The sequence below is a fragment of the Columba livia genome, chromosome Z, assembly GCF_036013475.1.
Source record: "Columba livia isolate bColLiv1 breed racing homer chromosome Z, bColLiv1.pat.W.v2, whole genome shotgun sequence".
NCBI lineage: Eukaryota > Metazoa > Chordata > Aves > Columbiformes > Columbidae > Columba > Columba livia.
The window spans coordinates 2,057,640-2,074,300 of NC_088642.1; the positions used below are offsets into that span (position 1 = coordinate 2,057,640).

At 45.1% G+C, this 16,661-nt stretch overlaps 1 protein-coding gene across 6 annotated transcripts in view; it reads left to right on the forward strand.

The window, feature by feature from the left end:
- DYM (dymeclin) overlaps positions 1–16,661 on the forward strand; it is a 190,823-nt gene that overhangs the window by 15,258 nt on the left and 158,904 nt on the right. For 5 of the 6 annotated variants that reach the window (XR_010469154.1, XM_065046825.1, XM_065046827.1 and 2 more), the window contains exons 3-6: positions 1,361–1,413; positions 1,806–1,899; positions 3,650–3,783; positions 9,854–9,926. Coding sequence is in view for 5 of the 6 variants with exons in the window: in XM_065046825.1 (XP_064902897.1) it covers positions 1,361–1,413; positions 1,806–1,899; positions 3,650–3,783; positions 9,854–9,926 (354 nt within the window). In the remaining variant the exon portion in view is untranslated. Of the gene's footprint in view, positions 1–1,360; positions 1,414–1,805; positions 1,900–3,649; positions 3,784–9,853; positions 9,927–16,661 lie in introns of those variants that run through there. The other variant, XM_065046829.1, reaches the window with a different exon arrangement.

A 16,661-nucleotide genomic window follows, 5' to 3' on the forward strand; every position in this document is an offset into this window, starting at 1 on the left:
TTAAATTTAAAAACAGTAAAAGGAGGACTGTTCTTTAGGAGTTCCATGGCAGAGCTACAGGTAGTTGCCAAGACGGCGTTGAGGCGTTTCATCTCTGTTTTTATATAAATCAGATTACTCATCGGAAAATGTAATGCTTAGGAAGCAATGGCGACTTGGGCAGTCTAATGATGGCAGTATTACGTTTGGCAATATCTTTATAGGAGACGAGTGCTTGAACGGAGGCCAGACCACTGACTTTTATAGGCTGAGTTACTATTAGGGTTTCATTACATTGCTACTTTCCTATTTATTCTGAGGATGGCGATTTTCATACCGTTCATTGTAAGGATGTAGCTGCATGAGCTCTGAAGTTGTTCAGCCTGTATGACATACTATGTCATATCTGCAAGCATTGAGCTGTTTGGGTGATTTTTGCGTGTGTGTTGGGTTTTGTTTTGTTTTGGGGTTTTTTTTGACTTAATTTGGGGAATTTCAGAATGACTACTGGTATTAATATTATTAATAATTCAGTCTGTATAGAGATGGTACAATCTTCTCCAATAACTTGAGCACCAAGGCCTGTAGCAACAGGACAAGGGGTGATGGTTTTGAACTAAAAAGGGGGAGATTCAGACTAGATATACGGGAGGAATATTTTACAAAGGGGATGGTGAAACATTGTAACACGTTGCCCTTTAGTTCTTAATACGGGACATCTTCATATTGCTTAATGTGTCCACAGCATCTGATTCTTGTTTGTCTTTCCCCCGTCTATTAAGGAAAAATAAACTTTTGGTGTATTCTGTTTTGTTTTCGAGGATCGGTTGGTCTCTAATGGTAGTGATAAGAGTATATAAATGTCTTTTTTAGGTGTTTGTTACAGCTGGTTTACATTCAGTGGTTGTTGGCAGGTTTTGCTCTAGTGCTTTATTGTTCTTATTAGCTGATGGTTTTCACTGGGTAATACCAACAGGCAATTAATGAAGAAATTGGTGTATCTGATGTGATCATTGTGTTAATATAATAACATTACTTAAAGGAAAGTGGTGCTCAGCTTGAGGTTGAATGTCAAGTTGAGGATTCTTTAATTTATGCTTCTTAAAAAGATGTTATTTCATATAGTAGTTGTTCTCTGGCTGTGGAGTCTTTGTCCTTGGAGATATTGAAAAGCCACCTGGATGTGGTTGTGGGTGGCCCTGCTTGAGCAGAGACAAGATGACCTCCAGAGGTTCCTTCTCACCTCAACCCATCTATGTAAAACAGATAACGAAGTGGTGAAATTAAGTGTTTCATAGAAATATTGTGATGATTTTTCACTTAAATACAGGAACCCAATTGCTCATGTCATCATTTTTGTTTCCTTTCCTCCCTCCCTTAGCGCCGACTTGAAGCTGTTGGAAGAAGCCACCATCTCAGTCTGCAAGTCGTTAGGTGAGAAATTGTGACAAATTAAGCTGATCCATAAGGGGGAAGAATTTATCCGAGGGACAAAGGGATAGAATAGAAATTTGATCAATGATCTTTCAAGAAGGGAAAAGCTGGTTGTGAAAACCTACCCAGTTTTCTGCCGGGAGACTATTGTGCTGTAGAGAAGTCTTGGAAAGGAAGGAACATGAGCTCCACATTTGACGTATATGAAATTTAGGAGAATTGTTATGGAGTAGTAAAGCGTGTCCTGGAGAATCTTGAAAGAAGAGCAACAGCTGTCCAGAAAAACAGATTAGGTAGAAATATTTAAGATGTTGAAATTTTGTTTCATTCTATATAATATTTGACCTAAATAGTGTCAACTATGTACTCATATCTTCTTTTTCCTCATCTAGTTGAGAAGAATCCTCGAACAGGAAACCTCGGCTCATTGATTAAAGTCTTTCTTTCTAGAACCAAAGAGTTAAAAATCTCAGCAGAATGTCAGAAGTAAGTAAACTTTTAAATGTTCTTTTTGCTGCTCACTCTCGAGTTTTTCACTTTTAATTAACACACGAACCAAAACTTCAAATTCTCTTAAATCATTGGTTGAAATGGAATGAGTATGTAGGACTTTTCCAAGCACAGAAGGTTAAGTCTAATAGCTAAATATATTGCTGGGGAAAAAGACACGTTTGTGTTCATCTTATGTGTTACATAAACACATTTAGCATGGTGTAACTCCTGGTTACTACTGGTTTAGAGCTGTTTAAAATTCACCTCATCTTTTTAGCTAAATCTAATTGTATGAACCATTTAAAACTGGACTGGATTTGAACACCAACTTCTCTGTAAAGACATTACTTTGAAATTATGTCGTGCAACGGCCGTAGGAAAGAACAAGAGGTTGCGTGTCTCCCATCATATACTCCTGCAAAAGCTGGGAGCCCATGGCTTGGGCAAGCGCACTCTCTGCTGGGTTAAGAACTGGCTGGAGGGCCGGGCCCAGAGAGTGCTGGTGAATGGGGCTGCATCCAGCTGGCGGCCAGGCACTAGTGGTGTCCCCAGGGGTCAGGGTTGGGTCCGGTCCTGTTTAACATCTTCATTGATGATTTGGATGAGGGGATTGAGACCATCATCAGCAAATTTGCTGCTGACACCAAGTTGGGAGGGAGTGTGGAGCTGCTGGAAGGCAGGAGGGCTCTGCAGAGGGGTCTGGAGAGACTGGAGAAATGGGCCCATTCCAATGGGATGAAGTTCAACAAGGCCAAGTGGCGGGTGCTGCCCTTTGGCCACAACAACCCCTGCAGCGCTCCAGGCTGGGCACAGAGTGGCTGGAGAGCAGTCAGGCAGAAAGGGACCTGGGGGGACTCATGGACAGGAAGCTCAACAGGAGCCACCAGTGTGCCCAGGTGGCCAAGAAGGCCAATGGGATCCTGTCCTGGATCCAAACCAGCGTGGTCAGCAGGACAAGGGCAGTGATCCTTCCCCTGTGCTCTGCATTGGGGAGGCCACACCTGGAGTGTTGTGTTCAGTTCTGGGCCCCTCAGCTCAGGAAAGAGATTGAAGTGCTGGAGCGGGTGCAGAGAAGAGCAACAAGACTGGGGAAGGGACTGGAACACAAGCCCTATGGGGAGAGGCTGAGGGAGCTGGGCTTGTTTAGTCTGGAGAAGAGGAGGCTTAGAGCTGAGCTCAGCACTCTCTAGAACTACCTGAAGGGCAGTTCTAGCCAGGTGGGGCTTGGTCTCTTCTCCCAGGCAGTCAGCAATAGGACAAGGGGGCATGGGCTTAAACTCTGCCAGGGGAAATTTAGGCTGGAGATTAGAAAGAAATTCTTTACAGAGAGAGTGGTCAGGCATTGGAATGGCTGCCCAGGGAGGTGCTGGACTCGCCGTCCCTAGAGGTTTTTAAACTGAGATTGGCCATGGCACTTAGTGCCATGATCTAGTAAACGGACTAGAGTTGGACCAAGGCTTGGACTCGATGATCTCTGAGGTCTTTTCCAACCCAGTCCATTCTGTGATTCTGTGGTTCTGTGTGTAGCGCTGCATAGTTTTGTCAGGAAATACTCTGTAATTGTTCCCCCACAGTCACAGAGAAATATCCAACACTCATCATTGGGAGCTTCAAAAAGGAAGAGGTTTCTTTTTAATGCCCCTTTGCTCTCAGGATTCCCCTCAGCCTTTTTGCTTCTTGTGGTTTTCGGTGCATGTTTGCAGGTCAAACGTTACTAATTCCTATTTGTTTGTGCTTCTTCCAGTCACCTCTTTATTTGGCAAGCTCACAACGCGCTCTTCATCATTTGCTGTTTGCTGAAAGTCTTCATCAGTCGAATGTCAGAAGAGGAGCTGCAACTTCATTTTACTTACGAAGAGAAAGCGCCAGGCTCATATGGTAAGTAAAACAAATATCCCACAAGAAACTATACATAAAAAGTTATGTTTTTAGATATGGTGCTTAGGAACGTGGTTTAGAGGTAGACCTGGCAGTGCTGGGTTAATGGTTGGATTTGATGATCTTCAGGGTCTTTTCCAACCAGAACGACTCTATTTTTCTATGTTTTGTTTAGACTAAGAATCCCAAACTTTGCTTTTCAACTAGAAATAAAATACCAATGACATTCCATACAACAAGTTTACTTTTCCATACAACAAGTTTACTTTTCCATACAACAAGTTTACTTTTAGGGACACTGTGTGTAGTCAATAATCAGACTGACCGATTTGCCTTGTGATCTAAACTAATATGATGTAAAACATCTTCCTTTTTGTCACACAAGTGAAAGAGAACGCCTTCAAAATGTGTTGAGATCTTTTAATAACATTGCCTGGCGTCTTCTGCTAAAATTAAACATTTTTTAACAAGCTCTTTATGTGTTATGGGTTCTTAGAGCAAAATAGACCTCTTCTAGAGTAGTGTTTAAATAGTCCCTCAGCCTTTCCTCACACGGGAGATGCTCCACTCCCTCCAGCATCTTGGTGGCTGCGCTGGACTCTCTCCAGCAGTTCCCTGTCCTGCTGGAACTGGGGGGCCACAACTGGACACAAGATTCCAGGTGTGGTCTCCCCAGGGCAGAGCAGAGGGGCAGGAGAACCTCTCGGACCTACTGACCACCCCCTTCTAACCCACCCCAGGTACCATTGGCTTCCTGGCCACAAGGGCCCAGTGCTGGCTCATGGTCACCCTGCTGTCCCCAGGACCCCCAGGTCCCTTTCCCCTACGCTGCTCTCTGATAGGTCATTCCCCAACTTTTTCTTCTCATATTTAAGTAGAACTTCCTGTGTTCCAGTTTGAACCCATTACCCCTTGTCCTGTCACTGGTTGTCACCCAGAAGAGCCTGGCTCCATCCTCCTGACACTCACCCTTTAGATATCTGTAAACATGAATGAGTCCCCCCTCAGTGTCCTCTTGTCCAGCTCCAGAGCCCCAGCTCCCTCAGCCTTTCCTCACACGGGAGATGCTCCACTCCCTCCAGCATCTTGGTGGCTGCGCTGGACTCTCTCCAGCAGTTCCCTGTCCTGCTGGAACTGAGGGGCCACAGCTGGACACAAGATTCCAGGTGTGGTCTCCCCAGGGCAGAACAGAGGGGCAGGAGAACCTCTCGGACCTACTGACCACCCCCCTTCTACCCCCTTTCTTTTATTAATGCAAGCTTTAGGAATTTAGAGAGGGAAGGTAACCTTACTGTGGTTAGAACTGATCCATTGAAAAGACAACGGCTAAAATTTCATTAGTGCGCAGTAGTTTATACAAGAGTGCAGTGGAAGTCATAGAATTTAGGCAGAATATTAAAAAATAAGTGCATCTCCAGGAAACAGAGCAGGTATTACACAAGATGAAGGATGACAGGGATGCTCAAATAATCTAGCTGTTCTTTTCCTGCTATCTGCTCCTTTTTTTGAGCGTGAATAACGTGAATATGTTCAAAATCAGTTCGATTACAGCAAAACCAAAGTCCTGACGCTGCTACAAATCTTTGTGTAGCACCGTATCGAGATGCTCTTGAATATGATGGATAAAGCTGGCACAGGAGTCCTGATTTCCTTTGTTATAAAGATAGTGTGGAGTTTGTAGTTGCAAAAAGCCAAAATCAGTCTGGCAAGAAGGTAGAATGACCAAAAGCATCTGATTGTGGATTTCCCAGCAAAATTAGTCATTAAAATATAGTTTGAACTCCTTGACGCCTACTGTGACTCGGAGGAATTCAACCTTGGGTTTATTCTTGGTTTAAAATGTTCTTAATGTTTATTCTTGGTTAAAAAATGGTGCAATGTAGCACGGTAGAATAGATGGAAAAGCTGAGATGTTTTTTCTTGAACCCCTGCGATCTTTATTCCTTACACTGGGAGTTCCTTGCAGTTTGATATGGAAGGTGATTCCTGTCGCTGTGTTATATCCACATTTATACCACGTCTCGTAGCACTTGATTGTATGTGCAGATGGTTCACATCATATTTTTTAAAATATACCTGGAATATGGTAATAAGGTGAATCCCTTCCTATAGCTTTTAAACGTAGCTATCTGGACTTCAGCAAGGCCTTTGCCACTGTCTCCCATCATATACTCCTGCAAAAGCTGGGAGCCCATGGCTTGGGCAAGTGCACTCTCTGCTGGGTTAAGAACTGGCTGGAGGGCCGGGCCCAGAGAGTGCTGGTGAATGGGGCTGCATCCAGCTGGCGGCCAGGCACTAGTGGTGTCCCCAGGGGTCAGGGTTGGGTCCGGTCCTGTTCAGCATCTTCATTGATGATTTAGATGAGGGGATTGAGACCATCATCAGCAAATTTGCTGCTGACACCAAGTTGGGAGGGAGTGTGGAGCTGCTGGAAGGCAGGAGGGCTCTGCAGAGGGGTCTGGAGAGACTGGAAAAATGGGCCCATTCCAATGGGATGAAGTTCAACAAGGCCAAGTGGCGGGTGCTGCCCTTTGGCCACAACAACCCCTGCAGCGCTCCAGGCTGGGCACAGAGTGGCTGGAGAGCAGTCAGGCAGAAAGGGACCTGGGGGGACTCATGGACAGGAAGCTCAACAGGAGCCACCAGTGTGCCCAGGTGGCCAAGAAGGCCAATGGGATCCTGTCCTGGATCCAAACCAGCGTGGTCAGCAGGACAAGGGCAGTGATCCTTCCCCTGTGCTCTGCATTGGGGAGGCCACACCTGGAGTGTTGTGTTCAGTTCTGGGCCCCTCAGCTCAGGAAAGAGATTGAAGTGCTGGAGCGGGTGCAGAGAAGAGCAACAAGACTGGGGAAGGGACTGGAACACAAGCCCTATGGGGAGAGGCTGAGGGAGCTGGGCTTGTTTAGTCTGGAGAAGAGGAGGCTTAGAGCTGAGCTCAGCACTCTCTAGAACTACCTGAAGGGAAGTTATAGCCAGGTGGGGCTTGGTCTCTTCTCCCAGGCAGTCAGCAATAGGACAGCGGGGCTTCAACTTAAATTTAGGCTGGAGATTAGACAGCAATTCTTTGCAGAGAGAGTGGTCAGGCATTGGAATGGCTGCCCAGGGAGGTGCTGGACTCACCGGCCCTGGAGGTTTTTAAACTGAGCTTGGCCATGGCACTTAGTGCCATGATCTAGTCAATGGACTGGAGTTGGACCAAGGCTTGGACTCGATGATCTCTGAGGTCTTTTCCAACCCAGTCCATTCTGTGATTCTGTGAAAGGTGAAGGATTATTAACAGAGTGTAATAAAATGCTGTTGTGGTAGGGTTTATTAAAGTGAGCAGACCAGAATTAAATGCTCTTTTTGTTTGTATTTTCGTAATTAAGTCAAATGTAGCTTTGGGGTATTTTAATTACTATTATTTGGAAACTAGAGCTTGCTTTGTTGTGAAGTTCAGACAGATTTATTACTACTTTTACTAAAGTTGTACGTACTTCACGCTATCTTTGAGCATCCTTTTAAAAACTTTAAGTCCTTAGTTGTCCTTACAGTCTTTTCATTTGTTACAGCTTGTTATAATTCTATTGTTTCTCAATTGTGAGCGTGATAATACAAGCCTTATTCAATACATTAGCATATTAGTGTAATTAAATTATGCGTATAAGATAAAAGCTTTAATGCAGTGTGTGAATTTGGAAGTACTCTTGGCTTATTTTCTTAATGGCTGGTGGGTAGTTATTGGAAGAACAGTGCAACTAATAATGTATTTAACCCATTCCCTGACCTGTAATAGGAAAATTAATTAATTCTCTATAGACAAGATTTTATTGCAAGGCTGCTGAGGAATTTATTTGGTGTATTATAGCAAATAAGAGGACATAGAGGGGGCAAGAAATGTGTTTACTGCAGCCTTTAAATGCTTTAATGAGTATTCAGCTGTCATATAAAGGAAACAAAGATGGCAATTAGTTTATGGACTCGTTAGTAACACTCTTAAGTGAAAATTGGGAATTTTTGGGAGTCTTCAGAGCTGGAGGTAAAACCGCAAAACCTGAAGAAGCTTTAAGTCTTGGTTGTGTAATGAATGGGATGGCGGGGGCTTTAAATACTGTTTTGTGAGGAAGTATTAATAATTATTTCATTGGTGGCGTCCGGGTTCTATCCTATTATCTATAGGAGCAACAAGGCAGGAAACCGAGTACCTGAATATTATATATTAATACTATGCACATGCAGCTGCTACAGGAGCCCAGATTGGGTCGTGACAACGTAGCGCTGAGGTTTTTGAGAAGAAAAAGGTTGGTTTACTGTGTTAGACCCCATATCATGGCCAAGGATGGAGCTGCGTTGATTTTACAAGTGGATGTAGTTTCTGCTAATCCAGCGTATGTTTGATCCAAGAATGTGTTCTATGAAGGTGAAGTATTGTGTTTATCCTGCTATTGAAAGAGGTATCGTTGATGAAAATACAGCGCGGTCCGTGTTTATGGCTCCCTCTCACGTTATAGATTTGGCACACGGCCGCCTCATTGTCTTGGCAAGAGGAGAATTAAACAAGAATGCACGTGCCCCAATGGGGAAGAGGATACATTAATTATCGGAGCTGAATGACATTGATTACAGCAATTAAGCTTTTTTTTGAGAAAGGAAAAACTGCTTGGAGAACAGAGCAGGAAAGACCAACATCTTCCATTCTACGTGCTTGTGCTAAGCCTATATTTTCTCACTTGATTTGGAATATAGTGTGAAGGGAAAGCCCCTTTTTCATATTCAAATAATATTATTCATTCTTCAAATGAGTTGTGTATATAGCATAGTGGAAGAAACAATATTAAGATGCATTTTACTTTATTTCTCATCCTTTTTCCTCTCTCGTCCTCAGTTTCCTCAATTGTCGAGAGAAACAATTCGTTACCTTTGGGGAACTAACAGCAGTTTTGCTCTATAAGCTTTTTCTAGATTCAAAAAACTCGAGGAAATTGTCACATTCAAGTTGCTTTGGATTATCTGGGCTTCATTATCTGTGGTGATTTCGAAGGTTAAATACTCCAAACAGGAGTATTTTTACTAACAGGAGCTACATTGTGTTCCTCATGGGGGATTCTATATAAAGGAAACCATGTTTCCGTGATAAAAAAACCCCCTATTTCCTTTAGAACTTGCAGTTCACTAGGTGACAATTTTTAATGTGTTTTTAATAAACCGATGGTGGAAAGAGGTAATTTTGCTTGCTTGTGAATATTCCCCCTGGTGTGCTGCTTCATATGGAATCCTGGATTGAAGAACAGTTGTTTTTCAATCAATTCTTTTAGCATTTTGTAGAATCATTTCTACTCACTTAAAATACGCTTTGGAAATCCATGAATTCTTATTTGTCATGTGTAAAACCTCTTAAATGAATCAAGTTGCATTCAGGCAAAAATAACGTATAGATTTAATTGCTAAAGAGCTGCAGTGATATGTACAATAGGCTGCATTCATTTGACAGATCACAACTGAGAATATTGTTCATTGTACGGTAGACAAATCGAACTGTTTTATATGTGTTGTTTATTAATGCAAGCTTTAGGAACATATATATATATATGTTGTTTATATATTCTTAACTTGGGATTAAAAAAGGGTGGAGAACTATTGGGAATTTTGAGGGTGGACTCGAACTGTGGAGCAGTGAGAAGTCACTAGTGATCAATTCAACTGATAGTACTGACACCATTTAATAGCACGTTAGGTAAGTAGCAAAATAAGGCTTAATGTGTTTAACATTATCGTATTTCCTAGAATAACATCAGGTAAGTAGCAAAATAAGGCTTGATGTGTTTAACATTATCATATTTCCTAAAATACCAACATCTCATTGAATTTATCCTGTTGTTATTAGTTATTCTTATATATATATTAAAGGTTTAGCATCACCATTTGCTCTGGTGATAATCCCAAGTCCTTTCTGTTCCAGGAAAGTTTTCTACAACAAGTAAAATGACTCTTCTAGCGTTTAAAATATTGATGGTCTGCATCTATGTGTTCAAATCTGTGCTTTCTTTTATTATTTGGAAACCCAGAAAACCTTTGGTATGTTTATTTCCAGGAACAGAGTGCGAAGACCTCATAGAAGAGTTGCTGTGTTGCCTCATCCAACTCATTGTTGAAATTCCCCTCCTGTAAGTTTGGTTGGTTGGTTTTTTCCAACCTCCTTATATAAACTGAGCATTTGCAAGAACAGAAAACTCAGAGTGATGGGGTTATAATATTGAAATACTTGGGTTTGAATGCTGTATGTGGTGGTACAGTACCCATAATTCTAACTCGCTGTTGGTACCCGCACTGAATATTCAGTTGGAAGAAAAACATGCTCAGCATCTCACACCCAGTTCAAACCAACAGCAGGAAATGATCCTGATTTCTTTTGTAGGAATGCTGACATTTCTTTCAGGTACCTCTGGCAACACATGGATGGTTGTTGCTAATTTGTGGCTAGAAATGGTTGTGCTAATTGTCCAGGGAAAGATGCATTGGAGGCACCGCTTGGTCTCTGGGGAAAACAGCGAGGTGCAAACCAAAGTTGCTCTTGTGCAGTTTTATGGGTTTTTGAACTGCATTTGCATTAAATAAATCCTGCGACTTAATTAATACTTATTTCTAAAATACTAGCAAATTCACATCTGAAAAAGAAGATCAATGAATAAGTGGAGTGTTTCTGTAGACCTGCAGAACCGTTTGCATGGTGGTTTTCATGTGAATGCTGCATTTGAGACACTGATTCTACGCATCTGTGTCCTGGAACATCCTTCAGTATCATATGAAGGAGAACTTGCTTTGCTCTTAGGAAACAGAAATGTTTTGCCACACCTCTCCTGATAAACTTAACCCAAGATAAACTTAACCCCAGAGATAAACTTAACCCAAGATAGCATTAACAGTACCCTTTGTATTAAATTGTAATCTGTGCCTAAAATATAGCGCCTTAATTAAAACATCACAGCTCCGAAAGAGTTTCACGTTATCTATTTAGTGCGTTGCTCTGTTGCTGATTTAGTTTTTCTCCTTTGGATTGTTCTTTTGGTTGGAAAGCTGACAAAGATGCAATAGTTTTTGCAACATTGCTCTCATTAAATAGGTCGCTGTCAACGCTACACCAGGATTTGGGTAGGTAGCGTGTAATTAATTAGTGAGATGATTTAGAGCGTCATTCAAAGCTTGTCAGGACTTCCTGGCACAGCTACACTTGTTTGGAGCGGATTAGAGGAAGTACAAAGAGGTGAAAGGACCCCGATATACGGGCAAGTTCATAAATCCTACAGGCTTTGATTTGTCTTTCTTGGATGTCCCAATGTCTTTGTGGAGTCCGGTATCTTTTATTCTGGTTTACTGGCAGAAAGAAGTTAAGTGATGGGTCTTAACCCTTTTCGGCAGCTGAACTTGTCAGCATCTCTTTCTGTGTGAATGTGGTTGTTGGGCATGAAAGTAGCTGTTGAAAACACTTAGTCGACTATATAATACACTGATAATAATGCCTTATAAAACATCATAAATCCTCTCTATAATCTTTAATGTTCAGTTATGCAAAACCTATGCTTTTCATAACAGCTGGATGTGGAAGGTTTTTATTGCGTGTATTATTTTCTGGCTTCTTGGTGTAACATGTTTGACAAAGCGATGGCTTAATTAATTATTTTATCCCCATATCATTAAAAGGGAAATAGGTGAGGGGAAAGGAGATGTGGAAAAACTTGCTTTTTCTAATACACAATCCAATCTTGTTCTTCATAAAGATGTTATAAGGCTGAGATATTTGTGCTTAATGCAATATTTCAGGAGATTGATCAGGATTATTTTAGTAGCAAGTTTACCTTTCACTTCCCTCTCTCTGATCAAATTCTTTCCCTACGTTGGATCAAGTCGCTAATTCATTACTGTATTTAGCTGGAACAAATCAAGAAAACTACAAGCCTAGTGTGTGAATTTTGGGTAGGAGCAGAGAGAGTGGAATACATGTAATACTCAAGCTGGAAATAATTTCAGTAGCAGGACTTAAGATCATTTGCTGGAGGATAGGCAGCTTATGGTGGCACTAACAATGTCTGTCTGTAAAGCTGCTATAAAGATCACAGTATCACAGTATGTTTGGGATTGGAAGGGACCTCAAAAGATCATCCAGTCCAATCCCCCCATGGAGCAGGAACACCCAGGTGAGGTCGCACAGGAACATGTCCAGGTGGGTTTTGAATTTCTGCAGAGAAGGAGACTCCACAACCCCCTGGGCAGCCTGGGCCAGGCTCTGCCACCCTCACCAGGAACAAGTTGCTTCTCAAATTTAAGTGGAACCTCTTGTGTTCCAGCTTGATCCCATTACCCCTTGTCCTGTCATTGTTTGCCACCGAGAAGAGCCTGGCTCCATCCTCATGGCACTCACCCTTTATATATTTATAAACATTAATAAGGTCACCCCCTTAGTCTCCTCTTCTCCAGACTAAAGAGCCCCAGCTCCCTCAGCCTTCCTTCATAAGGGAGATGCTCCACTCCCTTAATCATCTTTGTTACCCTACGCTGGACCCTCTCCAGCAGTTCCCTGTCCTTCTGGAACTGAGGGGCCACAACTGGACGAAATATTCCAGGTGTGGTCTCCCCAGGGCAGAGCAGAGGGGCAGGAGAACCTCTCGGACCTACTGACCACCCCCTTGTAATCCACCTCAGGTACCATTGGCTTCCTGGCCACAAGGGCCCAGTGCTGGCTCATGGTCATCCTGTTGTCCACCAGCACCCCCAGGTCCCTTTCCCCTCCACTGCTCTCTAATATGTGATTTCCCAACCTATACTGGAACCTGGGGTTGTTCCTGCCCAGATGCAGGACTCTACACTTTCCCTTGTTAAATTTCATCAGGTTATTCCCGCCCAACTCTCCAGCCTGTCCAGGTCTCTGATGGCAGCACAGCCTCTGGCGTGTCACCACTCCTCCCAGCTTGGTGTCACCAGCAAACTTGCTGATAGTACACTCTATTCCCTCGTCTAAATCATTAATGAATATATTGAATAATATTGGCCCCAGCACTGACCCCTGAGGCACTGCACTAGATACTGGCCTCCAACTAGACTCCGCACCATTGACTACCACTCTCTGCCTTCTCTCCTTAAGCCAGTTTGCAACCCACCTCACTACTCTATTGTCCAGACCACATCTCCTCAACTTAGCTGTGAGGATGCTGTGGGAGACTGTGTCAAAGGCTTTACTGAAGTCAAGGTAGATCCAAAGGTGGATCTTTGTCGTGAACCTCCATGCTGGGTCTGTCTTTGAACCATCATTCAGAAGAGCAGAGTTTATCTCCATAGCCTAAGCAGAGGTTTGTCACAATTAGCGTATCCCTTGGATTCTGCAGATGCACTTTGGTGTCAGAGCGGATACAACATGCAGCTCTTGTCTCAATATATCGCTTCTCCACACCCACCTTAAGCTTCTTCAGTGAAATACTAAGATTATTTTTAAGCTGGGAAGACCATCTCCTTGTCCCAAATGCAGGAGCAGCGGTACCTGTGCCACAGTCCTGCCCTCCAGAATTGTTCTAAATGGCATGTCAGGTGAAAGCAGTACGCTTCAGAGGTACTATAATTCCCCCCCCCACTTCTATATATAACTGCATATGTGCTGTCTTAATGTGGGGTACTGAGTTTATGAAGGCTTGAGTCTTTCCTGAGCACGGGCAGAGCTTGCTGCCCTCTGAGCTCGCTCTGTTAGAAGCCTTGGCAGGATGAGCTCGTGTCTGCCTATAAAATAACCTGTTTGGGAAATGCAGCTGGGTGGCCTGGCTCAAAATTAACAAGGAGGGTGTGAGATGGGGAAGAAGACAAATGCTAAGTCTGTAACCCACCTCCCTGTGTCCCTTATTGTGAATCGTAGAATGTCCTGAGTTGGAAGGGACCCACAAGAATCATGGAGTCCAACTGCTGTCCCTGCACAGGACACCCCACAGGTCACACCGTGTGTGTGAGGACGTTGTCCAATCTCTTCTTGAACGCTGTTGGTCCTGAGGCCCTGACACCTCCCTGGGGAGCCTGTTCAGTGTCCAGCACCTCTGGGTGAAGAACCTTTTCCTCATGTCCAACTGACCCTCCCCAGCACATCTTCTGCCATTCTGTCACTGTCACAGAGAGAAGAGCTCAGCCCTGCCCCTCCTGCTCCCTGCTGAGGAACCTGCAGCCCCATGAGTTCTGCTCTCAGCATCCCCTTCTCCAGGCTTCTTCTCCAAACCCTTCACCAACTTTGTGTCCCTCCTCTGGACACTCTCCACTAGCTTTATGTCCTTTTTATCCTGTGTTCCATGTGAGGCCACAGCCAAGTGGGACGATCCCCTCCCTGCCTGGCTGGCCGTGCTGTGCTGGATGCACCAGGACACGGGTCCCTCTTGGCTGCCAAGGACACTGTTGGCTCATCTTCAACTTGTCGTTGACCAGAACCCACAGATTCATTTCCACAGAGCTGCTCTCTAGCATTTCATCCCCCAGTCTGTATGTACAGGCAGGGTTGCTGTGTCCCAGGTGCAGGATCACCTCAGCACACAAAATGGCGGCCCCAGGGCCACCAAGATCACCTCAGCACACAAAATGGCGGCCCCAGAGCCACCAAGATCACCTCAGCACACAAAATGGCGGCCCCAGGGCCACCAAGATCACCTCAGCACACAAAATGGCGGCCCCAGGGCCACCAAGATCACCTCAGCACACAAAATGGCGGCCCCAGGGCCACCAAGATCACCTCAGCACACAAAATGGCGGCCCCAGGGCCACCAAGATCACCTCAGCACACAAAATGGCGGCCCCAGGGCCACCAAGATCACCTCAGCACACAAAATGGCGGCCCCAGGGCCACCAAGATCACCTCAGCACACAAAATGGCGGCCCCAGGGCCACCAAGATCACCTCAGCACACAAAATGGCGGCCCCAGGGCCACCAAGATCACCTCAGCACACAAAATGGCGGCCCCAGGGCCACCAAGATCACCTCAGCACACAAAATGGCGGCCCCAGGGCCACCAAGATCACCTCAGCACACAAAATGGCGGCCCCAGAGCCACCAAGATCACCTCAGCACACAAAATGGCGGCCCCAGGGCCACCAAGATCACCTCAGCACACAAAATGGCGGCCCCAGGGCCACCAAGATCACCTCAGCACACAAAATGGCGGCCCCAGGGCCACCAAGATCACCTCAGCACACAAAATGGCGGCCCCAGGGCCACCAAGATCACCTCAGCACACAAAATGGCGGCCCCAGGGCCACCAAGATCACCTCAGCACACAAAATGGCGGCCCCAGGGCCACCAAGATCACCTCAGCACACAAAATGGCGGCCCCAGAGCCACCAAGATCACCTCAGCACACAAAATGGCGGCCCCAGAGCCACCAAGATCACCTCAGCACACAAAATGGCGTCCCCAGAGCCACCAAGATCACCTCAGCACACAAAATGGCGGCCCCAGGGCCACCAAGATCACCTCAGCACACAAAATGGCGGCCCCAGGGCCACCAAGATCACCTCAGCACACAAAATGGCGGCCCCAGGGCCACCAAGATCACCTCAGCACACAAAATGGCGGCCCCAGGGCCACCAAGATCACCTCAGCACACAAAATGGCGGCCCCAGAGCCACCAAGATCACCTCAGCACACAAAATGGCGGCCCCAGGGCCACCAAGATCACCTCAGCACACAAAATGGCGGCCCCAGGGCCACCAAGATCACCTCAGCACACAAAATGGCGGCCCCAGGGCCACCAAGATCACCTCAGCACACAAAATGGCGGCCCCAGGGCCACCAAGATCACCTCAGCACACAAAATGGCGGCCCCAGGGCCACCAAGATCACCTCAGCACACAAAATGGCGGCCCCAGGGCCACCAAGATCACCTCAGCACACAAAATGGCGGCCCCAGGGCCACCAAGATCACCTCAGCACACAAAATGGCGGCCCCAGGGCCATCAAGATCACCTCAGCACACAAAATGGCGGCCCCAGGGCCACCAAGATCACCTCAACACACAAAATGGCGGCCAGAGGGGAGGCAGGGTCACCTCATGACAAAAAAGACTTTGTCTCAGGTGCAAAATCTGGCACTTGGCCCTTGTTGAACTTCATGTGGTTGGTGATGGCCCAGTTCTTCAGTTTATCCAGATCCGTCTGCAGGGCTTCTCTGCCCTCCAGAATTTTGACAGCTCCCCCCAATTATGTGTCATCGGTGAATTTTCTAAGCAGTCCCGCAAGTTCTGTCTCCAAATCATTGATGAAGCCATTGAAGAGTGCTGGCCCTAAGATGGATTATGTGTTTACCCCGCTGTATGCTGGACATGGTGTCCAGGAGAATACTGTGAGACTATCAAAGGCTTTATTGAAATCCAAAAGTATCACCACAACAGGCTTCTCTTGATCAAGTAAGTGGGTAACCTTGTAGTAGAAAGAAATTAAGTTCGTCAAGCAAGACTTTACCCTAATGAACCCGTGCTGGCTGGGACCAATTATTACATTGACATTCAGCTGCTTGTATGAAATAACCACCAAGATGTGGTGACTTTTGTTGGGAAAACCTACTGAAATGTACAGCAAAGCATATATAGGAGTGTTCACAATCGTCTATGATGAATTTAAGAGACTATTTCTCAAAGTTAGTTTGTATTGTGGAAGGCAAATGTGCTTAGAGGCTGTTACACAGTGCATTGCTACACCAGGTTGTAGCGGGGACTCCGCAGCATCGTGGTTTTGTGTCTGGGAGTTATTGAAAAGATCTTGAATTACCCTTTTGAAAACCAGGCTCTGCTGCATTGTACGAAACGCCAAGGAAAAAGGTTTCACGTATTAACATTTAATTTGAAGGAATTATATGTGAGCAGCCCCTTACAACACTTGTGTTACAG